This window comes from Nuphar pumila, chromosome 1 (genome assembly GCF_984573655.1).
Source record: "Nuphar pumila chromosome 1, dmNupPumi1.hap1.1, whole genome shotgun sequence".
NCBI classification, from domain to species: Eukaryota; Viridiplantae; Streptophyta; class Magnoliopsida; order Nymphaeales; family Nymphaeaceae; genus Nuphar; species Nuphar pumila.
In genome coordinates, this window is record NC_143249.1 from 20,734,767 (window position 1) to 20,762,656 (window position 27,890).

Here is a 27,890-nt window from a genome sequence, read left to right on the forward strand (position 1 = left end):
CAGCATTTTTTATGCCCATACTCAGAAATTCAGGCTCAGGTCGGGTCAGGTACCCAATACAAACCCGACCCATCGGCAACCTTAATCATCCCTCTTCCTCCGGCCAGTTCATTGTTTGTTTATGCAAATTGGCTCTCACTGGTTTTATATTTTTGCAAATTGGCTTTATGTCAAGGTAATGAACTTATGTTAGACGTGGATGGCAAGGACGCAGCGGATGACTAGGTGTTACATGTGATAACTGTGCACAGTAGTGCAAGAGATGAGGAAGTATACATTTAAATAATCAGTGAAACCTTACATCATTGACCATGATTTATTATCAATGACCACGTTTCGAGTTGCATACACCAGTCAACATAATAAGGAAAAGCACAAAAAATAAGAAAAACAAATAGAAAACAACTTATTTAAGATTAGATTTGTGTGTGATGATACCCCTATAAATTATTTTAGCAACATTTTAACATGGTATCAGTCTGTAAGACAGACTATCTCACTGTCTGTATAAGATCCAGCAACTCGCCTCATAAAGCATGAAGATGAGAACCACGTAAAATAACTTACAGGTAGTCAAATCTCCATTTGAATAATCATTTGATATCTATTTTTTCAGCCCCCATACAAGGGAGAGAATATTGCTATACACTAAACAGTATCATCCCCTTAACGAGTACTTCTTGCCAGTGAATGCTTGAAATTTTGGTTCTTCCTTCGGGGGCTGATCTGGCTTCGCTTCTTTTTTGGCCACCTGCAAAAAAAACAAGTAGAAATAGTATATTAACCCAGAGAGAGAGAGAGAGAGATTCTTAAAGAGTTTTAACCATAGCCCATTTATTTCCACCAATCATACATTCTTTGCTTCACTCGTGGCATTGCTTGAATTGGAGCCAAAGACAAGCTTCCCTGGAGTAGCCCTTGTTGAAGAGACACTCGTTTTTTGCTGACTGTTTGAAGATGATGGAAGGTTCCTTCCAGGCAGAGAGTTAGAAGCAGGTGCCACTGAATGATTCAAAGGTTTCCCATCCAAGCGCCTTCCAGCACCTGTGAATGGGTTGAACTTTGGCTCTGCCACAACAGGTTCTTGTTGCACTGTATAGAAGATGGGAGGAGCAACATTGAGACAAAAACTTGAATATCTTGGTAAAAGTGATGCTACTACATAACTCATGGTCACTGTGATTGAACAAATTTATAATTTTGTTTAACACTATTGCAGCACCCAAATACAATATTCAGAATCGAACCTAACTGGGAAACTTTTGGCATCTAAGATTTTCTTTAAGAAAAATTTAACAGATAGATAAGTATTTCCAAAATTACACTATGAATGTTACAAGCATAGCAATAATCATCAGCAAGAATAGAATAATTAATTTAAAGGGTTATTTCCACACACCAACACCCACCTTTTTTGGATAATTGAGATTGTGTGTGTGTGTATGTGAGGTTGTGTGTGTGCGCTTGCATGTGGCTGTGTGTGAGGCTATGTATGACTGTATGTGCAGCTTGACTGTATGCATTTGCAACTGTGACTGTGTGTGTTTGTGAGGCTATGTGGTGTGACGCTGTGTGTGAGAGAGGTGGGAGTCGGGACTGGGCCAGTTCAGCCAGACCCAGCCTGTCCAATAGGTCCATGGGTCAATGCATGTGACACAGGCTGGACTTTTGACAACTGGCCGACCCCTTAATTTTTCCTATCCCCCTTTTCAGGCCAAGCAATCTTGGCTTTTTGTTTTCAACACACTTCTTCCTGCAAAAGGGCTTCCTCAAGCTAGTTTTTCAACTTCAATTCTTTGTTAATGGCACATGAACCAGTAATTTCTCAATTTCCTACATGACACGGTGGATTCTTTGCAAGATTCCCCAACTTATATTGGTTCGAAAGGGTTCAGTTATGTTTTATCCCAGCAAGCTTGTTCAGCACTCTAATCGACAACTAAGACTCCTAAGCCTCCAACTCACTTTCACCATCTTCACGAAATCATCAAGATAATCCACATATTGTGAAAAACGAGATCGAAATTTGCATCTAGTCCCTAAATCTTTTACTTCAAACAATAGTAGGAGGTTGTGATCCAAGGGAAAATATTTAAATTGTTGGCATTGTCCATAATTATATCATTGAACACTTGGTAGTTTTTTATGTATAAATCCAACTTTCATCATACATTTTCCCCTTCTTTTCTATTAACTGATCAAGTAAAACAGTTTTTTAGGTCCCACATTTCAAACAGCCTATATGATGAGTTGAATTCAAATAATTGGGATGCATACCTTCTAACCAGCAGCTTCCTCATCTTCTCCGCCTAGTGCAAAACATTATTAAAGTCCCCCATTAGGATCCAAAGCCCACCATTACTGGTAACAAGTTGTTTGATGGCTTATGAGACTTGAAATCTTAAGAGCGTGCTAGTTTTCAAGTATATGCCAGCTGCCAGGTTTATTCCAGAATCCTACAAAGTCAACAATCTAGCTCTACCATTGGATGCCTTCTCATCCATACAAACATCATAGTACTTAGTCCACATCTTCCGGATTGATTTTTCTCATTAGATAACAGACTTCAAAATAAATACAATTATTAGGTCATTTAATCACCCCTTCAAGATCACATTGGGCTGCTGGCCTAGACAGCCAGATCCTTTAACTAAAGGACCCTTGGCATTGGCCTACTTTTGAACATTAATTTGGAAGAAACATGTGTATTCCAGGGGGATGCAAGAGATTAGTTGACTCTCATACAATCATGTCCAAGTATAATCTTCATTCACATCATTTGGTCAGCCAACCTCCAAGTTTTCAAAAAAAATTCTAGCCTTATTTCCTTATTCAAAAACTCCCTTAACATTCTCTACGTTCCCATTCCAATTGGTCTATATGTTACCTTCCTTACTGGTCTCTGCCTCCATGGCAAGAAGATTGGAATTTATCAACTCAGACAACAAAATCTAAATCTTATTTTCTGTACATGAGCATTCTCCAAAGTATATCCAGCGGCCATGTACATCACTAGCATAGCCTATTTGGCTGGCCCTGCTCATTGTAAACCTGATTTTCATCATTATATGCTCCTGAAGTGCCTACCTGTTCCTTAAGTTGGCCCAAAACATTAAATTTATTCCCTGTGACAACTGAATCTTTTGGGAAATATACAATGCTGTGGTCTTCTCTTAGCCCTTCTTTAATCTACCTTTGAGGATTAATATTTGAAATCTTAAAGCTAGAATCTGGACGATTATCCTTTACATGTGCTTTGACCCAGCATAATGTGCATAACTTCAGCAAGGACTCATATAACAATGATAATTCTCTGAGTTTCACATGTGCCAGTTTAATGAAAAATAGTGTTCAGAAGCTTGTTAATGACTAGCAATTCCGATAGAAGCCTTGCAAAATGAAATCTCACCATATTTTGTTTTTTCGTCTGATACAATCACTGTGCCACCAACAGCTTCTACTATTTGGTAGAATAGCATTATAGAATAGTCTTATTAGGTAAAATAAGACTTGACGAAACTCCTTGAAATTTTAGAAACCTTGATCCAACCAATGACTCCATTTTCAGGCCACAAGCCACAGCCCGTCAGATCTGTACAATAAACTTGTTATTAGGAAGCGAGCAAAAGGTAGCCCTAGGCTTGGATTTGCTTTCAAGTTCCATGGTGTTGAATGATCTCTCCATAGGCATCATAAGCCCACTAAAGTTTTGACGACAATTGAACAATTCCTTTCTCATAAAAATATAAGGGAACATTGATTACAATTTTTTCTTCCCAGAGGTTAGGAGTGGGCAGAGATGCACCAGGAAATGGTGTAGAAGATTCAACTGGAGAGGAAGTAAAAAACTAAGTCCATGATCTAACTGGAGAGGGAGTGCTGTTGTTATCCCTTCCTAGAATGTACTTGTCTGGCAAACCCTCCTGGTTGTTGGAGAAGCTAGCATCTTCCTCCATCTTGTTTATACTATATGCAAACAAAAAAACTTGAAAACACCTAATTTTGGAAAAAATGTTCTTCCTTGGATAAACTATCGTAAACCAACACGGTCACTATTTCACATCAAAATATGTTAACTTCTAGGCTCAAGAATCGATTAAAGTTAACCGAGTGCACTTTTATAAAGTATGTCCTTGTATCACACTTTTATAGCCCTGATACAATGTAATCCAGTAGTTTTTCACAAATTTTTATCCCATGAATTAGTTTTCGGTGGCTCAAAATGAATATGAGAAGATGGGCTATCTCTGCTCTTGTGGTGCAAAAACTAGCATTAACAACTAACCGTGGAATTTCCAGATTTTATGAATCACTTCAGAAATATGAAAATGAATCATCATTTCCATATGTATGCCCTTAATAGCTTATGCTTTCACGAAAGTCCTAAATTAAATCACCAAGATGGTATTTCAGATTGACAAAAAAAAAGTATTGGAAAAACAGCCCACTGCATTATATAAGTGTTACAAGCTTACTCTCACTTAGATGCATTTATTTATAGGGATAATTTAGTTTAATTACAGGATATGAAATCTTCACCATTGCACAAATATATTTTCCAAATGATTAATTTACAAGTAAGATATTTTAATGTGTGACACAATAAAAATATTAGCAGCATCACACAATGGTGAACCACATGAAATCTTATCATAAGGGTATTTCATGCAATCAGTATTGTTAAAAACATGCCTCAAGGCGCAAAAGGTGTGCCTCGCCTCAAGACGAAGGCTCTTGTGCCATGAGGCGCAAGTAAATAGCGTATATGCCCTAAGGCATACGCTTCAGGGCAAGACGTGCCTCAGATTGAGGTACGCGCCATTTTAGTATCAGGTCAAATGGGAGTCAAAGCCCCCATTTGACCCAAATAAGGGGAAAAAAGAGGGAGGCCTCTCTCTCTCTCTCTCTCTCTCTCTCTCTCTCTCTCTCTCTCTCTCTCTCTCTCTGCCAGTGAGAAGAAAGACCCCGTTGACCCAAGTACACAATGTTTTTTCCTTTTTTCCTCTTTTTATCTCTTCCACTTCATTTTCTCTACCGTCTTCTTCTTCTTCTCTTTTTCCCCTTTTTCATTTTTCTCTCTTTTCACTACCATCTCTTCTTCTCTTTTTTCACCTTCTCCTTCACAATTTTTTTCCTTTTTCCCTCTTCTTATCCTTTCCACTTCATTTTCTCTATCGTCTTCTTCTTCTTCTCTTTTTCCTCTTTTTCATTTTTCTCTCCTCTTTTTCACTGTCGTCTCTTCTTCTCTTTTTCCACCCTTCTCCTTCCCCTTCCCTTTTCCTTTTTTCTCTTGTTATCCTTCCTTTTTTTCCATTTTCAGTTTCTGTTTTTCAGTTTTATATATATATATATATATATATATATATATATACACACATACATATTCTGTGTTTGGACAGGTGTATATTACATATATATTATATAATTCATGTATAATCTGTTTCTAAGTTATATAATTAGTTTCTCAATTATATAATCAGTTTCTCAATTATGTATATGTTATATATTTAATTAATTATATAAATCTGTGTTATTTGTGTTGAAAACAGATATAGATACATGTTAGGACGTTATATTTTGTTGTCAAGCCAGTTATGCTGTGTAGTTTTTCCACAGCTATATATATATATAGGGGTATCATATGAAAACCAGCAAAATATGTAAACTAGTATCCATTGAGAATTTCATAGGTTTTTTTATTTTTTTCTAAAATTTCACCATACAGATGTGATCTAAGGTTTTATAGAAACACTCTTAGATCAACTAGGGGTGGCAATTTATGACACGACCCGCCAACCCGACCCACCAACCAACCTCTTAGGCGGGTTCGGGTTGGGCTTAAGCCAACCCATTTAATAAACGGGTCGACCCGTGTAACCCGTTTATTAAACAGGTCGGGTTCGGGTTGGGGGTATGCCAACCCGCCAACCCGGCTGACCCGTTTAATAAACGGGTTAGGCGGGTGGGTCAACCCGTCAACCCGCCAACCCGACCCGTCAACCTGTCAACCCGACCCGCCAACCTGCCTACCTGCCAACCCGATCCGTCAACCCGCCAACCTGACCCGCGAACCTGAAAACCCGTTTACCCGACCCAACCCATCTATTAAATGGGTTGGCAGGTCGTGTCGGGTTACCCGTTTATTAAACGGGTCGGGTTCGTGTTTGCCACAGCCGACCCGTTTAATAAACGGGTCGGGGTCGGGTTGAGGTATGCTGACACGCCAACCCGCCAACCCGACCCGATTGCCACCCCTAAGATCAACTGATTACGATGTATAAGAAGGATTTTTTAATACTTGAAAATCAACTGCTCATAATTTTCGTAAATATTCAAGCATACAAAATCATATTTCTTAATCTGATTCTGATGATCCAATAGTCGATTTCAAGCAAATGGATCATGCTGAATGCACCCGCAGGGTTAGACTTGCAAAAAACCCTATGAAAATATCGGTTCATACTAGTTTACATATTTCAGTTTCCCTATATATATATATATATATATATATATATATATATATATATATATATATATATATATATATATATATATATATATGCGTGTGTGTGTGCGTGTGTGTGTGCGGTTGTTAATGCTAATATGCATTTTCTGATGATGACATGATGTTGAGAAATTTGATTGTTACAGTTTTTGTTACTTAATGTTTTATTGAAGGCCCATAGTTTATTTCTTACATACATAGATCAAGTTGTTGCATTAATATTACTTTTACATGTTAATCTCGTATTTTTCGTTGTTTATTTGAGATTTTCTATTTCTTATTAGTTGTTGCTTCATCAATAAAGCATTTCTTTTATTTATTTGTATTTTTAGATTTTTTTTAATTTTTTTAAATTTTTTTTAAGTTTTCAAAAAAACTTTTGAGGATTACGCTTTACACCTCGCCTCAGTTTTTGGTGGAGTGCTATGCCTCACCGCTTTTCAAAACATTGCATGCAAATAATCATATTTGTGGAATGACATACATAAGAACAAAATCAAAAGTACAAACATAGTGTTAACAAAAACTATAAACCTGGAGCAGGTATATTGCTTGAAGGAATAGTCGAGGATCCCCGTCTTTCTGGCTCCTTGTAATCAAGAGGAGGAGCAAAGTCTACCTCACAGTCAGTCTCAATAATACTTATTGCTAAAGAGGGCTTTGTCTCAACGATATCTATGTAGTATTTTTTATTATTGTATGCAACCATGATACTGTCACCAGTGGTTAAACACGAGAAGTTCCGTAGTGTTGTTTCCAAGCTGCAAGAACAAGAATTAAGCCAATATTTTCCAGAAACTCAGCATCAAAACAAAATATAAAGCAACCTACATCACAAGGATATGGCTATGGGCAAGAGGCAAGTCATAGATAACACGGAATGAAGAACCAAATTATGCACGTGCACAACACACACACACACACAGACTGTGTGCGTTACCACCAAAAGACCGGAAGTATGGGGAGTTGTTTATCTATGTTACTTTTTTGCACATTAACAGTGTCAACTAAGTTTTTCCAGCTTAAAAGTTCATCATATACCAACCTGATGCCTTATACTGAGGCAGCCACCCAAAATTATTTTAAAGATTTTCTGTTTATACTTCTGATCCCAAAAAAGATTTCCAAAAGGATAATTTTTACTATTTCAAATTAAATAAATTACCCTTGGAATTGCACCTAATATAAAGCAACACTATAGTATTTCAAGAACTGGGAGGAGTAAACAGATTTGGATTGGTCAACAACCAGTAAAAGCTACAAGACATGAACATACACATAAAGGTTCTACAAAAAAAAGAATTTGAAAACGTGCAAGCGCAGACACACATCAACAGATGTTAACCAGTTCAAAATTTTCTTAACTCTAACAGTTTAGGGGCATTTGACTGATGCATAAAGTGATGTTATGGGAGTTAAATTTTCCTAAAATGTTGCTTCTCTGTTTGGCTGCTAACATTTCCAAAATAACTTTATAAAAATATTATTTTGGGGCCTAAAACTAAGTTTTAAAAGAACAGGAAGAAACCACTTTTCCAAAACAATCTTTTGAAAACAATAGTAATTTATCTGGGCTCCAATTTCACCTTTCCCCTGCCTTCCTGTAGAAGTGCTTCCCAGTGCTTTGTGCAACCACTGGAGAAAGCCGTGGCTTCATCAGGAAAGGTTGATGAATGTGTCAAAGATGAAGGTTCAAAGCAGTGTTGTGAAAAGTGTTGAGGCGTAGCGAGGTGCTCCACCAAAAATCAAGGTGAGGCGTAAAGCGTAAGGCTCAAATATTTTTTTGAAAACTTTTAAAAAATTATTAAAAAATATCTAAATATACAAATAAAAAAAGAAATGCTTTATTGATGAAATAACAACCAATAAGAAATAGAAAATCTCAAATAAGTACTAAAAATATGAGATTAAAATATATAAGTAACTAAAAACTGATTACATAACTGGAAAATATATGAGATTAACCAAAAAAAGTTAAAATATACTAAGAAACTGATTATATAACTGAAATAACTGGAAAATATATGAGATTAACCTACAAAAGTTAAAATATATGAGATTATTCTAAAAAATATGAGATTAACATATAAAAGTAACTAAAAAATGATTACATAACTGGAAAATATATGGGATTAACCAGCAAAAGATAAAATATACTAAGAAACCGATTACATAACTGGAAAATATATGAGATTAACCAACAAAAGTTAAAATATATGATATTATTCTAAAAAATATGAGATTAACATATAAAAAAACTAAAAAATTGATTACATAACTGGAAAATATATGAGATTAACCAACAAAAGTTAAAATATACTAAGAATTAAGAAACTGATTACATAACTGAAATAACTAAAAAATATATGAGATTAACCTACAAAAGTTAAAATATATGAGATTATTCTAAAAAATATGAGATTAACATATAAAAGTAACTAAAAACTGATTACATAACTGGAAAATATATGAGATTAACCAACAAAAGTTAAAATATACTAAGGAACTGATTACATAACTGAAATAACTGGAAAATATGAGATTAACCTACAAAAGTTTAAATATATGAGATTATTCTAAAAAATATGAGACTAACATATAAAAGTAACTAAAAAACTGATTACATAACTGAAAAATATATGAGATTAACCAACAAAAGTTAAAATATATTAAGAAACTAATTACATAACTGAAAAATATACGAGATTAACCAACAAAAGTTAAAATATAGTAATATACTCAAAAACTGATTACATAACTGAAATAACTGGAAAATATATGAGATAAAACTACAAAAATCTTGTTGATCATGTCTCAGAAATCTTGTTGTAAAAAAACTTTTTTTTTTGCGCCTCAGGCTTGCACCTTGAGGCACAGAGGGCCGCGCCTCAAGGCGAGGCGCGCCTTTTGCGCCTCAAGGCGCGTTTTTGATAACACTGGTTCAAAGATTAAGTGTATTCTGTGACAACGGAAGAGCAATTGCATCGTTTACTAACTTGCTATTACATGATAGATCAGAGCATTTCCAAATATCTATACAAGATAAAGTTGATAAAGAAGAGGTCAAGCCAAATTTTGTTAGAATAGAAGATCAAGTTGCAAATATTTTTACAAAAAAAGGATATCAGCAATAAGTCAAGTTGAACATGTTCAAACATAATGTACAACTTGAAGAGAAGTGTGACAAGTGCCAGAAACAGTCTCGTGATTACTAACTTTGTTATGTATAAATTTGGCCACCTTATTTAATGCCATGTTTTCCACTCTATATTTGTGCTATTGGCTTGCCAAAATGTGGTAGCATTGTAGCCATTATATTTTAGAAGCAAATATAATAGCCCAAAGGTGATGCCCTTTATGGGAGACTCCTATATGAATATGACTCGAACGATGCAGGATTCTCACTCAGAAAGAAACTTGGAGGCTAAGGGTTTCTTCTTCATCGTATTTTTTCTACTTACGCTGCCTGCATCCATGTCCATGTGACATAAATTGGGATGCAATACACAAATTATACTCACATAGCTTTTGGATTTGAAATGTCCAAAAAATCCTTAGTATGTGGCTGCAATTTCATATATGTCCCTTTTGGAAGAGTGGCATTTTTTACACGCACTGTATCTCCCTCTTGCAAAAGCATGTTTTGCATCATCTGCATTGTCAGAGAGAAAAAGAGTAACTTAAAACAAGCGGAGGACAGGCTTAATACTCTGAGCAGCACGGTTTCCTAATTTGAATGCTTTTAGGTCATATAATGATTATTTTTGTGTAGCCTACCCAATATGGCATGTAGATCATGCCTTCCTCAGCAATGAACTCCAGCACACCACAATGTGAAATTCGTTCAGTTGAAGGATTATGCAGCTCAAATAACATCGGGTAGTCGATATGCAGAGATGCTGCAGAAAAAATCTTAGAAGATTGATTTACAATAACTAAATAACTATGATTATCAGCAAATATAGCAACAGACGCGTCCAACACAAATGCTACATTCAATAGCCATCAGCTATGGCAGTGTGCACACAGACATATACATATCATGGTCACATATAGTGGTGATCCAAGAAAAATCTTGGGATAATATATGTTTCTGACAAGCCTCAGGAAAATAGAGGCATTGAAAAACTATAAAAATATAAAATAATACCAAAGTATTATGCTTTAATTTTTTTGCAAAAATATACATAAAAGATAGAAAAGATGTACAATGCAAAAAATACCAAGATTAAATAAGAAAAATATATTCAAAATACAAAAAATAAAAATGAGATTAAAATATCATGATAAATTTAGGATGTCATTGCAATAATATCAAGATGTTTTTTAAATTGCCAATATTTTTAAAACTACCATGGTAATTTCTTTTTCCTTTAGATTTTTTATTACTTTACAATAACTACAATATGCCAACAATTTATACATGAATATGTATGTGTGTGTTACAATAAGTTCAATGTGCCAACAATTTAGGAATACATACAAACATATGTATGTGTGTGTAGAGTCAGAAAAAAATGAGGAAGCAAGTTGTCTCACCAAGCCTGTCAAGAGCTGAGGGAGGCATTATAACTGGAACAGCAACAGTGGAAAACAGGGATTAGCAATAAAATGTGCAACTTTCTATGAGAAAATAAGACAAGTGAATGAAAATACTTACTTTTATCACCGCTTTCCAAATGTGGCTGCAATGAGCAAGGAAGGATAGACCAATCAATAAATGAATAAATAAAAAAATAAATAGAAAACAAATATACACCAAAGAATAGTAATCTAGGATACAAGAAAATTGACGTAAAGTCAATGGCTCCTTCTACCAAGAAATTGTAATGGAGTGAGAAAAGAGCCCAAACACCTCACAAGAGGCACAAATACAAGTCACTATGGGCACAAGCACAAGAGCCACTGAGGGACAAAGAGAGCACACACTCTTAAAAATAATATTTTATTAATCATTCAAATGAACAAAGAATGCATTGAAATGTACAAGGGGCTTAGTCCCATTTATATACAAAAGAGGGGGAAGAGCTAGCTGTTAGAATAACTAGCCATTAGGTAGATCTAACGGCTAGTTGGCTGACCCAACTAAAAGACAAAATGCCTTGTTAAGGTGAAAAATACAAAAAATAAATAAGAAAATAAAAATACATTTTTATCCTAAAAACATTCTACTATGTACATAGATGTATATGATGTATATATAGATACATCTTAACAGAAATTAAGATATCATATAAAGAAGATAGACACCATGAAGTTAAATATGCATGCATGGACACCAGGACTGTATGTGAAATCATCTTGGACATATATGCAAGTGGAAGGTATGCAAACAAAAAATCCTCACACGTGCATTTTCCATATTCAGGCTTCTCTCTATGGAGAAAGGGTCCTTTTAGAGCTAACACTTTCTGTCTTGGTGGTTCTTCTACACTGTTCCCTCTCCTGTCTATTTATTTACATATGTATTTTACATATTTTGGCTTCTCTTGATTCAAGAAAATGTCTTTTTCTATGAGATAATACTTTTTGTATTGCTGGAATGCTGGTTCTTCTCCATAAACATTCAAACTGGACAATATGTGAAAGGGAATACTGACAGGCAACCAAGTGCAACGTGTACTAGAAAGACCAGCTCTGTCCACTCTCCCACTTATTCATTCCTATTGACTCATCCACTAACCTTGCATGGATGAGATTCAACCCCATTTCATCCTTTTTCTTCTTCAATTCATTCTCCTCTTTCCAATCATTGCTTACTTAGGGGCCTAGATATAAATTAAAATTGTGTCAGATACTGGGTGACTGCATCTAACCAATGCAAAACAACATTGCTTTCCAAAATTAAATCACCCCCTCTTTTGGAGTTGTAGGTGTTAAGTTATATGTATAATTTCATATATAGTTATAGATATTCAAGATATATGTATATATAACTATAATTAATAATGTAAGTTAGGTTGCCCACCAGGGGCATTTTGGTCATTTTTTACATATTAGAAAATAGGTTTTTCTTTGTTCTTCTTTTAATTTTTTGTATTTTATCTCTTTGTGTAAGGGTTTTCTTGTAAAATGCCTCCATATAGCCGTTGGGAGCCTCCCAACATCTGTTTAGAGGCTCTCTCTTGGCCTCTTCTTTTATATAAATAAGGGCTTAAGGCCCCTTGTATTCATAAGCTTCTTTGAAGCTCCTTGATGAATAAATTCCTTGTTTTTAAGTAGTCTCTCTTTTGATATTGTATGCACACTTGTGCTTGTGTAAGCGCTTTTTGGCTTGCCTCATAGTGGACTTGTGCATGTGCACTTTGTGATTGCATTCTTCATAAGCCCTAAGTGGTTTTTTGTACTTTTGACCATTTGTGGGTGTAATTTGTGCCTCTTGGGTGAGGTGTGTGAAGACTCCTTGTTTCATTACATGGTATCAAAGCGAGGGTGTTCTTGGATCTTTGAAGTGTGATCATGACGTGATCGTAGTACCCGTGTGATCGTGGTGATTGTGGTGCCCAAGAGGTTGTGTTGTCTACATTTTTCTCTCTCTTATAATCTTTCAAGTTAAGTAGAGATACATGATGTGGGCTTCGGTATGTAAGTCACAAGGATTCCATTCATCTTATAGGCAGGCAGGCACAATGAGCCGAGCTAGTTCGGGCTCGACCCATTTAAGCTCAGCTTGAGCTGATTCAAAAAAATGAGTCAAGCTTGAACGTAAGTCCAAACTCAGTGTGGATAAACGAGCTGAGGTTGATCAAGTTGCTGAGCTCAATTAAGCATGAAAAGCTCCATAACACATTAAATTATATATATAATATGTTTGCAAGATAAACCCAAAAAAGTCATTTTTTAATAGGTAGGGTGTTAGTCTCTTCCTCAAGAGGTGCTGAGTTAAAATGTCACACCCTAAACTTTTTTCTCTGTACAAAAATCTAGCGGGTTTTTAGTATATGTAAATTTTCTAGGTCATAATAAACACAACACCCAATGTGCGTAATAGTGGGGGCATTTGTGCACCATCTGGAGAGATTGGGGATTGAATCTCACTTTTTCAGGACCCTTTACCGGTAGTCCTTTTGGAACAATGGTCAAGCTCAACTTGGCTCGGCTCAAGCTCAAAACCAAGTCGAGTCTGAACAATGTTGTTCAAGCTCGACTCGAAGCTCGAGCTTGAACACAGGCATTTTGAAGCGAGCCGTGTTCGAGCAGCCCAGGCTCAGCTCGTATCCATGCCTACTGATAGGGACAACTTGTTAACGTTACCAAGTTGACAGGACGTTATGAGTTCAAAACTCACAGGGGCATCCATTGCCGCAAGGTCGAAGTTGCATGTACTCCCCGGTGGGCAGGATGGGCCTCAAAGGTTTTACCAACCAGAGGCCAGCCAACGTAAGGTTGGCCATTAGGGGGTGGTTTCCCTTGACCCAGCAAGGAAAAAACAAAGAAAAACAAAAGCAGCTTTACCAATACTTTAGGAACTTCACATATTTGCTTTTGGCACACACATCACACTCAGTGAGAAGCAAAGTAGCACCACAAATATTGATAAAAAGACACAGAACTAACCAAATTCATTATATATTTCTTTCATTGATATTGTATACTTGGCTCAAGAAAGGTAAATGATGCACAAATTCATGTTAATCATGTAAAATGTGTTTTTCTTTCAAAATTAAATTGGAACTAGAGTTTGTGTTTTGATATTAACTCATAAGTAGCATATTGTTGAGCTCTTTATGATAAATCCTCCATTTTTAACTTTTCTACAAAAATATGTATATCCATTTGTAAATTTGTGTACGTGTTCATTCAAAGTATATATATTTTAAAAAAAAATTGAACACTTTTATGATTATTGATAATTTCATGCATATGTCAAGGCATGTTCTTTGAAATCTATGTAGAGTTTTTTAAAATAAGTTAATGCTTCTTGCATAGTCTTGATCACTATAATATTATTTTTATTGTGTGTTTTCCCCTTTAGTGGGTGTTTGTGTGTGAGACTATTTTATGGCTTGTGAATGTTCTTTTGGTACTTTGGTGGAACTCTTTGAGTGTCCACTTTGTTGTTTTGGTATCTTTTGGAGGACCTTGTTTTCTTTCATTGGTGAACATCTTTGAAGACTTTCATTTCTTTGCATATTAATTCAAAGTATATTTTTGTTGTATTAATGTCTTTATGATTATTTGCGCATATTCCTATAATATATTAAAAATTATGTTATAAGTATGTGGTTTCTTAAGGACTCTAATTACTATGATTATATGTTTTTTATGCCTCTTCCTTTTTGTTGAACAAATGAAATTTACATCTTGAGTGTTTTACGGATGCCCTTTTGTGGGCTTTGTTGGTGTGCCCCTAATGGACACTTGTGCTTGTCCACTTGGATATTTAATGGACACTAATTTTCATGATTAACGGTTCTTGTCATTTATAAAATGTTAAATATTATAGTGGATTTTATGTGGCCTTAAAGTTATTAGATTATTGGATATGCATGAATTTTTAATCTCTTTGAGGGTATCCATGATTGATTGTGTTTGGGTATGCTCTTGGTCTTGTGTATGGTTCGTTGAGAACCTTTGTAAGTTTTGACCCCTTTTATGTAGTATATCATTTGTTGTCTCATAATAGACTTATAATCTAGACTGAGTTATCTCTTTATATAGCTTGTTTATATTGGTCATACTCATTTTTCATTGTTATTGATGTAATTTTGATTGATTTTACTTGTAAGGTTTATAAAAAATTATAAATTAATATCTTGTGTGCATATGATTGCACAAATCTTTACAAAGGTTTTTACCTAATTTTATAGAACTTGATTTGAAACTTGCTTTTTCAAATCGGATATTTGATATGAACTCACCTATTTGGAAATTGAATAGTGAGTATGTATTGTCTTTTGTGGCATTTGGATTGTCCATCACAAAATTTTATACCGTGCATTATTTTTTGGTCTTGTTATTTGTTCACGGATGTTTGTTGGGGTGAGTTGTTTGCACCTCATTTTATGTCAGTTTAGATTTTCAACTTGTGGTTTGGCTCTAACTGACGGTTGATTGATCTCTGGATCTGTGAGTATCACTCATTTGTTGACTGGTCATTGTTATTATTATAGATGCTTATAACTCTATTTATTTGTGATGACAATCTATTGTTTGAAACCATGGTGTTCTGAAGGATTGTTAAAATTGATATTTTTTTGTGGCATTAGTGTGCTTCCATTACAAACTATGTTACCTTGAGTGACTTCTCCTTTTTATGCCCTTTGTTTAAGTGTCACTTTATGTCAACAAAAAACGTTTATCAGTGTGGTGAGAGGTATGTGCACCCGTTGAAACTGATGTTGTTTATAAGAGATTTTGGATTATCAATGTAGTGAGTTATGTGCACTGTTTACAGTTTTGCAATCATTTGAAAGGTGAATTATGTGCACCTCTTATGGATTGTAACTGTTTTGTATTGTCAGGGAGCCCTGTATTGCCTGTGCACGGTCACATAGATGATTGTTGCAGACATTTGTAATTAATCTCTTAATTTGTATTGTCAAAGAGTCCTGCATAGCTGACATTTGTAATTGTGCTCTTGTTCTAATAGCTCATACACTTAAATTTTGAGGTTTAGAGGTCTAGTAAGGTAATTGCTTGTGATGATTGAACTATTGTTGAGATTTTCAAACATAATTCATTGTGTTACAAGAGACTTTTAAATCTCTTCACAAAATTTCTGAATTTTTACTACTCATTTATCCTTATATGGAAAATGGTTATTGAAATATTTTTGGGCATTTTGCATTAAATATGCTTTAATCGCTGACCCCAATTGTTTTGGGATGAAGGCGTAGTTGTTGTTGTTGTTGTTTGTATTGGTTGCCTTGTGTGTTTTGCATTTATATTATTATTTGCAAAATATTTTTTGGGGATATTTATGGAATTTTAAATCTTTTATAAGTTATTTTCTCTTGAAAAAGTTTTATTGTAATTGGTCCATAAATGACTCTCTTATTGGCTCTAAACTATTGCATGATTCATTCATATATGCATTAGTTGCTTCTAAAACATAATGTTTGATTGATACATATATGTTATATTTGTCTTATCTTAACTTTTATTGAAAGATTTAAACACATTACTTCTTGTATCTTCCGTTGTGTAAAAATAACTTGTTCTCAAGAGGAAATATATTTATGAGTCATACTCTTTGGAAGTTTATGAGTTAAACACCTTTTGTGAGTCATTTATTCATGGTATTAATATTACTCGACAAATCCTATTTCACATGTATTGCATGCATTAATGTGCTTTTTCTTGATAAATATGTGTTGATTATCCTAAAGTTAACTTTTTTATTGGATGTTTCTTGAGTTTTTCAAATCTTATACATGACTGTGAAGTTTTTCTAGTAGGTTTTACTTTCTCATTTCAAAGTATTGGCGTATTGTGCATATTTTCATAAATGTTTTCATGAATGTTTAAAGTGGTTTATGATTTAGGAGACTGACTCCTTTCAGAATATCAATATTTTTTTGAACAAATGATAATTTAAAATGTTCTTTGTCTTTGTGATATATATGTTCTCTTGTATAGTTGAGGTTTTGAAGAATCGTTTTTTAGCAAAAGATTGAACAAAAATATTGAAGACTCTATAGACCCTTCAATGGAAGGAACCAATGAAAAAGCATGGTGGAGACTAATGAAGACTTTTAAAGATATGGGTTTTTTTGTATTTGCAAACTTACGGTTACATCACCGTAAGTTTGAGGGGGAGGTGTTAAGTTATATGCACAATTCCATATATAGTTATATATATTCAAGCTATATGTATATATAACTATAACTAATAATGTAATTTAGGTTGCCCACCAGGGGCATTTTGGTCATTTTATACGTATTAGAAAATAGATTTTTCTTTATTCTTTTAATTTTTTGCATTTTATCTCTTTGTGTAAGGGCATTCTTGTAAAATGCCTCTTTATAGTTGTTGAGAGTACTCTCAATGGTCACAAATATGACTTGGGAGCCTCCCAAGATCTATTTGGAGGCTCTCTCTTGGCCTCTTCTTGTCTATAAATAAGGGCTTAAGGCCCCTTGTATTAGTAAGCTTCTTTGAAGTACCTTGATGAATAAATTTCATTATTTTTAAGTGGTCTCTCTTTTGATATTGTATGCACTCTTGTGCTTGTGTAAGCCTTAGAGATTTTTGGCATGTCTCATAGTGGACTTGTGCATGTGCACTTTGTCATTGTGTTCTTCATAAGCCTAGGGATGGCAGTGGACCGGGGGAAAGCGGGGCCCCGCCTCGCCCCGTTTGGACCGGGGATGAAGGGTATGAAACGGGGATGGAGGCAGGGATGAAGGTTAAAATCCATCCCCATTCGGGGATGGACTTACACTTTTCCCCGCCCTGTCCCCGTCACGATCCCCGCCTAGCCCTGCCCAGCCCCGTCCCGCCCCATCCCCAGTCCTTCTAAAGGATGGCAATAGACTACGGGGAAACGGGGGCTCGCCCCGCCCCGCCTCATCCCCGTTTGAACCGGGGATGGAGGACATGAATGGGGATGAAGGTGGGGGTGGAGGTTAAAATCCATCCCCGTGCGGGGATGGAGGTTCTAATCTTGAGACAGGGCGGGGGTGGAGACCCTGTCCCCCGCCCCGGTCCATTGCCATCCCTACATAAGCCCTTAATGGTTTTTGTGCTTTGGACCATTTATGGGTGTGATTTGTGCCTCTTGAGTGAGGTATGTGAAGACTCCTTGTTTCATTACAATAGGACCCTTCAAAACATTCATGACTGCCTTCCCCAATCTCATGCATCCAAGATATAGATGGAAAACATTAGTACCAGTAGACGATAATCAATAACCATGTCATAGTGCAACTGCTGAGAGTGATGATATGTTGCTCATCTCATAAATTGATTTGCATTCAGTGTTGTGGAGATTATAAAGATGTTATAAGAGTTCCTCACTCTAAAGATTCACAAAGTGTGGCTAGAGGCCCAAAAGCAATTTTCACCAGTGTTGTAAGTATCGTACCATATTGTTACTTTGGGGAAAATGATACGATATACACTTGTATCTCAATATGGTGTGTATCATACCCATATCATAATATTTCATAACACATGAAATGTTATTTGTGATTCTATATTAGTTTATGTTTGATGAGACATAAATGCGATTTTATGGTTGCATTTTGTGCAATTCATCATTGTTTCATGTGTTATGATATTTTTAGAATTTTTGTTATTTTTCTGATTTTTTTTGGATTTTTTGAAAAAAAAATATTAAAAAATTACGATAAGTTTACAATCCGATACGATACTTACAACCTCGGTTTTCACCATCTCAACAACCAGATAAGTGATTGCTGATCACCATTTTCATATTCTTTTGTTTCAACAAAAAACTTATTCTTTGGCTTGAAAAGAATGACAGTTGTATGACCACCAGAAAATTCTAGAGAATGACTTGTTATTCAAATTAACAGCCAAAAGGACTTACTGAAAGCCAGTGTTGTGAAGATTAATATATCTGATAGTAAGATGAACAGGCTAACAAGCTCATGAGCATAGAGAGAGAGAGAGAGAGAGATCCAAAATGCTACAGCAATTGTAGGGAATGTTTTGGGAGGTACCAATACCAGGGCTTATATAACAAGAACATTATTTGCCCAAGAGATCAAAATCAAAAAAATTGTTGGGATATGGTTGCCTATAATGAACTTGAATTACTTGGCCATTATATTGTAAACAGTTACAGCTGGCAAGAGAGGCCATCAACACACACAGAAAGAGAGATTCGGATGAACCTTATCAATAAAAGATACTGGATAACAGCGATATGTCTGCTCAAATGACATTACATGGTAACCATAGCCTTCAAAAAACTGCAAATTAGCATTAAATCATTAGTGTAAATGATTAGTGGTAATAATATTTAACACATTAATGTAAAACACTTTCTTGCTACAAAAAATGGCGCGCCTACTGAATGCACTTTTCCTGAATAAAAGAATATGAACCTGATAGCTACATCAAGCAATGTTTTTACCTGCTACAGGATTACTATTTTCCATCTAAAAGATTAGAAGTTAGAACTACCAATGCATGACACTTCATATAATCAAATGAAATACAATAACAAACATCTAAAATTATTTTTATAGAAGCTTTTGTAAGCAGTTATTTATAGTGAACATGTGATATAGTACTGAAAATGTCTATTCTAGTAGTATACATTACTTAAAAATGGAAAAGTAATGGTTAAATCAAGCAACTTCAATATATTGAACTATCAATTGCCAATCTAAACGGAAAACCATTTAGTAAAAATTTATCTTAACCTTGAATGAATCAATGACAAATAAATTGCATCAAAGTACTTGATCCCATTCCCGTTTTAAAACGTAAGCGCATAATTCACTCTTTGTATTTTCAGTAACACACTAACACCTAAGAAATGAAATTCAAGGAACTCTCATGCACTCATGCATTATTATGTCTTAATTTCCATTCCAAAGCCTAACTACCATGTGATGTGGTGCTCTTGACAGAAAGCTTCCCCATCTTTCTCTCTCTATCACTCTCATGAGAAATGGCACATGTCTAGTTTGATTTGTATTTCTTTTGTAATTATAAATACTTTGGCCAATTGAATCATAGTTGTTGATGGATTCAATGGTACCTTTACCTTTTGTTTATCTTAGTATTGAGTTGGGATAGACATGATAATCAGGTGTTTTGCTTTCTCTTCTAGGGCAATTGGATGTTAATTTTCAGAATTTGAAGTCAAAATCTTATCATGATGGCTAGTGTTTTTTTTTTGAAGAAAAGCAATGGCTTGTGGAGAACCCCTTTCAAGAAATTATGGAATCCATCCTCCAAGAAAATGTGAAAGTGAAGTTTTGTCGTTGTGTGTGTGTGAGAGAGAGAGAGACCAATATCCAAATGCTAGGTGAAGGGTCGGATGAAGTAGTAGAACTAATTTTCAATGGTCAACAAGGAGTTGATATTTCAAACATCCTTGACATTCCCAAAAAAACGCTCTTAAATAAAAAAACTAAGAATCTGCAACAAATGACACCTGTAGAAGAATCTAACCAAACTTCGAGTGAAGGATCCCTAGAGAATCACATGTATGCAGGTGCACTGCTAGAACAGGAAGATACTTCTCCTACTAGTCTTGATTGGAGCTTTAGCATGGAATATCATAAGTAGCATAATATAGGACAGAAGAGAAATAAATTCATTCATAATAAAAAACAAGGTAGAAGTGGCTTTTTATCTATAGGCAAAAATTACTAAAAAATATTTAATTCAGATGTTGTTCAGTAGGTTAAAACAAGAGCCAATTTTGATGTAGAAGGCAATGGTCGTATCATTTGGTTTTGGAATCCCAACTGGCTGAATGTAAAGGTCGTTTTGCACTTAGAACCGGTAGTCACGATTCTTGCAGACCTAGACAACAACTATTACTTCATTTTAATGATATACAGTCATGTACATAATAGCTATGTGAGAACAAGAGAGCTCTAGAGTAGAAAACAGAATCACAATCTTGAGGCTCCATGGATCCTGATAAGAGAGAGGAATTAATGAGGTTTGACAAAAAAATATTGGGATCGCATGTGGGAAGTGTGGCTCGAGAAGAATTTAATGCAGCAACTGTGCATAATGGATAGCACAAATCTAAAATGGGATGATGAACACCAATGCGGCATCACAACCAACATAGAGAAGCATTTCATGCAACCAGCATAGAGAGAGAAAAAAACAAATTGTTAATACCTTGCATTCTTCTAGGGTTTCAATTTCATGTGTCATTGGATTTCTTTCTCTTTTACTTTTTTTTCCTTATTGTGTGTCTCTGTGTTTGGTTCATCGAATCTGTGGATAATTCGTTTATGAGGATTGGATTTGTGCAACCAATCGATTTTGTAACTTCCGTTGTGGCATGATAATGGTTATTATTCGGTCTGACTCAAATGATATTATGTGGTGTGATTTTTAGCGTTTGCACTAAGATCTCTAATGGTATTAGCATTTTGTTTTAACTTATTTTTTTGAAATTTGTGTGTGTACAACTTGGTTTTTTATTTTGATGTCATGGAGCGTTCCCATAATTTAAATTTGAACTATAAATTGCTGATTGTAAAAACAAGATGCCTTACTTTGAGCAATAAGCAAGTACCAATGGTTCCTGACAAGCATGGCAGTCTTAATTCAAGAGTTCAAAATGGTAGAGCTTTCTTGTGCCAATGCATGTTATAGCGGCATTAGCAATATTGAAAACATTATTTGATAATTGGGTTTTCAACAACTTATTTATGCCCTAGATGTGAGAAATCATTCCAAAAGTGCTAGTTCTCTTGATTCCCTAAGAGCTTCACCTCAATTTTTATTCTAGCATTGGTTTCCCTTTAATGCACACACATAGAGGTGTATGCACATAGTGGTGCGCTGCACAGATATATATTCATGTTCAAAACTAAGACAAGTTGTTGTGTTGGATAATTAATTATGGGGCATGATTCTGATCTACTAGGTACTGAAATAAATATTATAGACATAATGTTGGATAATTATGCATGCTTTGTTCATTTAGATAATAAATAAATAAATAAATATTTGGCTATAAGTGAAATACAAAACTGCTGGCTAAGATAGAATCTTTGCTTGTTCACCTCATTTTATGAAGAATGCTAGAGGGAGGAGTATTGCCATAGGCACTAGAGTCAATTCATGCAGCTCAAGCACTTAATGTGTTTGTAGATTATGCTAAATTGTCGCATCATAAAAGAATGTAAAATCAGAAAATGATGCATCATTAAAGAGTCTAGGACCAAAAGTGTGGAAACTGATGTAGATATATAATTAGAAGCATAGATCCATAAAAGGATTACAAGGTTGAAATATGATGTCCATCACTTTGTTACCAGAGCGACCATTTCCTTCTGCTTCTCAAACTTCTAGCAAACATGAAATTATAATTTTGTGGACAAAATTACATGAGGAAGGAGAATGTTACATATTCTTATCACCATGATTTTAGTGATAATTTTGTAGACAAAACTACACAAAGTAAAATGCTGAAAATCAGTAAGTTCAAGAACCACTTAAATTTTTAGGAATACGCACAATATGAATTAGATTGATTCTATGCAAAAACTTCCCCTTTCCGAAAGATATTTCACTGTGAATCACATCAGAGCCAACCATATCCCAATAGGTCAGGAGGAAAATGCTTGAGAAAACCGTATCGGGAAAGCTATCTGCTTTCAGCTCAAAAACAGCCTTCACAGTTTTTGCAACATAAATTGAAGAATTCAATTGGTTATTCTCTTCTATACTCACTTGTGGGTCAGCCACACCATCAAAAAGCTCAAAGTGTGTTGCTCTTTGGTGCACAACTGTGTGTTGAATTCTTGTTGTGCAATTTCATCTTGTTGGAAACCCCAGGATCTGTTCCCACTATCTATATAATGGATGTAACTTTTTGAGCTATTCCTTTTACATTGAGAATGGAAAAGTGTCAAGTCTTGGGCCCTCTTGAACCCATTTCTTTCTTAACTTTTATTTCCAATATGTTTCTTTTAGACTATCCATTCCAAGTTCCAACATCTGAACTTCCAACCTCAATTGGCTTTCATTGTGAATTGTGACTAAATTACATTGCTGGATATGTTTGTGGATTTCAAACAGCTCTTTGTTTTTTTTGTTCTTTCCTGAATGTTCCCAAAGTTGAATTTGTTCCAGTGTGCAATTTTTGCTTCACAACTTCCCACTTCTTCATTAGCTTGAACATGGCAAGGCTTCTAACAATAGTCAACCAACTTTACCAACTTTCTTCCACTGCAGCTTTACATTGTCCATGTTGAGCTTACATCCTGAAAATTTTAAACAGCAGGTGAGATAGGAATCCTACCACTCAATGTTTATCAAGAGTCCCTTGTGGCCGGACACCCAAATGATTGTGTAAGTGATCTTCTCTATCCATGCAGCTAACACCCTATCCAGATCACTTGCATGAAATGCTTCTCCATGCTGGTTGTTATGCCACATTGGTGTTCATCGCCCTGTTTTGGATTTAAGCTATCCATTATGCTCAGTTTTTGCATTAAATTCTTCTCAAGACACACTTCCCACGTGTGATCCCAATCTTTTTGTGTCAAACCTCATTATATTCCACTCTCTCATCAGGATCCATGGAGCCTCAAGACTGTGATTATGTGTTCTACTCCGGAACTCTCTTGTGCTCACATAGCTATTATGTACATGACTGTGTATACCCTTGAAATGAAGCAATAGTTGTGTCTAGGTCTACAGGAATCGTCTGATTCTAAGTAGAAAACTACATCTACATTTAGGCAATTGGGATTCCAAAACCAAATGATACAACCACTGCCTTCTGTGTCAAAACGGCTCTTCAAATTAAATAAAAGGTTACTCTTTTGCATGTCAATCTGCATCATCAAACATTGAAACCGATTGCACTATATCCTCGGGCAATGGCGTAGGCAAATCAGAATCACTTGAAGTAGGTTCTGAAAATAGTTATTCATCGCATGAATGACTGAACAATGATAAAACGTATAAGCTATTCAGCTTAAGAAAAATTTTACCTGCCACTTGACTTAGCAGACAATCTTGGGCACATATTAAGGCCTCCACGGTTTTTGGGTCAACTTACTTCGGTACTGATCAAGGACACATTCATCTGTAATGAATGTTGATTCAAATGGGACTGTAGGTAATGGAAAAGCTAGAATATTGTGTGTCATCCGTGCCAAAAGAGGGTATGTGGTGCATTTACCTTCCAACACATCAAAATATTGATTGCATTGTTCTAAGGTATATTACATCTTCCAAGTACAAGTCCAAATTTGTTTTGATTTGTTGGGACTGTGAAGATTCATTAAGAAAATCATCTAGGCCATATGACCTAGATGTCCTGTTCGTGCTTCCTGCAGTCCCTCTTCATATGTCCCTCCTCCTTGCAGGAATAGCAAGAGTGTCATTTCCACTCGACTCCGACCGGTTCCTATTTCCAAAACCCCGTGACTTCGATCTACCTCTTCCTTAATATGATCACCTTGTGTCAGAAGCCCCTCTCCTTGAGGTCGATCGGTGTCAGGCTTTTTTCTTATCTCATTCGATAAAAGAGACGCAGTAACCTCATCCAACTCAAGAACCTCCTTCCCGAATAAGATAGTGGTCACAAATGATCATAGTATGGAGGAAGAGAGGCCAAAAATAACAAAGCTCGATTTTCTTCTTCAAGATTCAACAACTAAATCAATATCCTATTGAATGCATTCAAGTGATCTTGTAAATTCGAGTCTTACACCATTTGAAGAGAATATATTAGTTTTTTTCAAATAAAGCTTGTTAGTCAATGATTTTTTCATGTATAAACTCTCTAATTTCAACTATAGCTTTGGGGCAGAGCCTATATTCATGACATTATAGAGGATACCTTTGGGTTTCTTCTCTTTCCCATAGAGGGCTTTAACCAGCCCTTGTTAGGTCAAGAGATCTTTCACTCTATGTTGTCATAACCCAAAGTTCATCTTTCCATTAAACTTTTCAATCTTATATTTCACGCTCAATCCTTTCGTTGTCATACTAGTTTTTGGGTGTGGGAAGCGTGCAAACACATGATGTAATGAAAGAACAAAAAAGCAATCAAACCACACAAGACACTGAATTTACATGGTTCAACGAAACTATATACATCCAAGGGGAGTACGAGAGAAATTTTATTATGCAGACAAATATAAGAGATTACAGGTCTCTTGAGAACAAGAAGAAATACACAAGTATGTTGTCAATACCGATTACCTCGATCTGGCAAGTCGGTATCGGTAGCTTCAACCCGGCAAACCAAAACCCTTCGAGTGATACTCGTGACTGCCCCTCCTTTCTTCTTCCTTGTTGTAAGACCCAACAAGATTTCTTTTTTCACACAAGAACCCCAAATCCTCTCTCTCTCTTTCTCTTCCTTATTTCCTTCCTTTTTCTTTTGGTTTTCCTCTCTCAAAATATTTCATGATGGAAGCACCCTCTTCTCATATGGTTTCCAATTACCACCATTCTAGTGGATTCCCAAAATACCCTCATATGGGTAGTTTTCAAATCAAGGAGGGAAATCCCTAACACGTTGGGGTCTCCTTGGAAACATAAGAAAGGGACCTCAAGTGGGACCCATGTCCCATGTGGCAAGTCAAAGCCACATTAACCCAACACAACTCCATCAAAATTATCTCCTCTTGTTTGTGACCCCTTAATGTAATTAATACTTTTTCTAATTTTATGGAGAACTTCATGAATTTCGTTCAGACCATCTTGAACAACTAAGTTCAAGATACGAGTGGTGCATCTCACATGGAAAAACTTTCCATCACAAACAAGAGCACATTTTGAGCAGAGCCAATCTATCATTCTTGTCACAATATTGTCATTTGTCAAAAAGTTATCTAAAATGCAAACAACTAAGTATCAATATTCCACTTTAGTAAACAATCTCTAACTCTCTAAGAGTTGAAGCAAGGATTTCTGATTTATGGGGAGTGGGAACAGCCACAAAATTGATTGTTTTTTTCAACTCCTACTTATCGTCAATAAAATGAGCAGTTAAGCACATATAACCATGAGGTTCACAAGAAGTCCACAAGTCTGATGTAAGACTAATTCTAGAAGCAAAATTGTCAAAAATGCCCCGAAGTTTACTCATTCCAGCATCATAAATATTTAGACAATCTGTTCAGGTTGTGCTATGTGACATTAGTTTAAACCGGGGTTGTAATCCTTTTAACAAATTTTTGAAAACCAGTGTGGCAAACTATAGTAAATGGATACTCATGAAGAATAACCATGCTTGCTAGATCGATCAGACTCTGATCTTGATCGAATTTGAATGTGGTAATATCATTTGACCCATCCATCTTCTTTACACTCACAACAAGCCGTTGTTGATGTGAGTCATCATTAGGTTTTCTGGGACAAACTTTCAAATGAGTGGTGCCACTTCTGTTGTTCCCAACAAATACTTTTTCACAATGTCGACAAGTAGCAATAGCTTGACAACCAGGCTTTGTCTCTTTTTCAACATATTTCCAAACAGTACATCTTAATTTTCTCTGTGGCAGACAAGCTACGTTACTTTCCACATTAGTATTAGGTTCACAAGTTTTGCTTGTAGGAGTAGACATGTTGGCACCACACACAGTAGACTCCACAAGTTGCATTTTCCAGAATTTTTTGAAAATCTAAGGATCTTATCATTAGAAAATTAATACAACATTTTTTCAGAACTAACCAGGAAAATGGAACAGAAAATCAATATTATTTAAATACAAAAAAGAGCCATAGGCAGACACATAAACTAATTAATCCGGTATGCAAGCAAAGAGAAGCACACACAGAATGATACACCCATAAACTAATCAATCTGAACACATAGACAAAAACAGAGGCACACATAGACTGATATATACCAGCAAGCAAACAGAGACATACATGAACTGATCCATACATAAACTAATCAGGAACACATAGACTGATGCATATCAACAAGCAAACAGATGCACACATAAACTAATATGTACCAGCAAGCAAAAAGAAGCACGCATACAACGATAGGCATAGAATAAATTGTCAGAAATATAAAATGAACAAATAAAGAAAGATATTCTAACCATATCCAGAGCATAACCATATTAAGTAGCGAAAAGTGGGAAACTTTAAAATAAAAAGAATGTCACCCATACAAAAATCAAAGAGCAATGTCGATTTGTGAGACGGAAAAGGGAGAAAGAAGATGGTGCGACATAGATCATCTCAAAATCAACATAAAAGAACAATGACAACCAGACGTTTAAACAAACAAGGACTCATGCCCGTCAAATCTGACAAGCATTGTAGATCTACAGACCGAGGTGATGTAGGGGCAATGAGAAACAGATCGAGAGAGGATGAAGAGGGCAACCTACGAAAGTAGATCTACAAACAAGGGTATGAGAGAGAAGGAAAGTGTAGTCCATCAAACCCCTTCCATCACAAACACGAGTACGAAAAACAGACAAACAAAATTGGGGATTAGCCACTTGCCGCTGGTAGAGGTGAAGTTCGTCCGGCTCCAACGGCACCTTGACCGCCAGGGACGGATGAAGAGGAATCAGGCTCCGTCATTCTCGTTAACACAACGCCAGGGACGGATGATGCAGGTCGCCGTCCACCGATCCTTCAGCAAACAACTCCACCACTCTTAGTGGCGATGCAGGTCGTCTCTCTCTCTCTCTCTCTCTCTCTCTCTCTCTCAAGCACCAAGAAACCTAACCGATCCCTAATTTTCCCTTTTATATCGTATCTTGAACCGGTGAGTAAACGACT

The 27,890-nt window shown here is 35.7% G+C and overlaps 1 protein-coding gene across 2 annotated transcripts; it reads right to left on the bottom strand.

Moving 5' to 3' along the window:
- Positions 1-395: 395 nt before the first annotated feature.
- LOC149848276 (ubiquitin fusion degradation protein 1 C-like) lies at positions 396-27,838 on the bottom strand. Of its 2 annotated transcripts, XM_089987914.1 has the most exons (9): positions 27,609-27,838; positions 19,310-19,387; positions 11,166-11,190; positions 11,045-11,077; positions 10,283-10,404; positions 10,027-10,157; positions 7,040-7,266; positions 854-1,092; positions 396-751 (listed from the first exon to the last, which is right to left on the bottom strand). In XM_089987914.1, the coding sequence occupies exons 1-9, from the start codon at positions 27,687-27,689 to the stop codon at positions 659-661; spliced, it is 1,029 nt and encodes a 342-aa protein (XP_089844040.1). In that variant the 5' UTR covers positions 27,690-27,838; the 3' UTR covers positions 396-658. The 2 variants fall into 2 exon arrangements, with proteins under 2 accessions (XP_089844040.1, XP_089844111.1); XM_089987985.1 differs by lacking the exon at positions 19,310-19,387 and having other exon boundaries at positions 27,609-27,824.
- Positions 27,839-27,890: the final 52 nt, after the last annotated feature.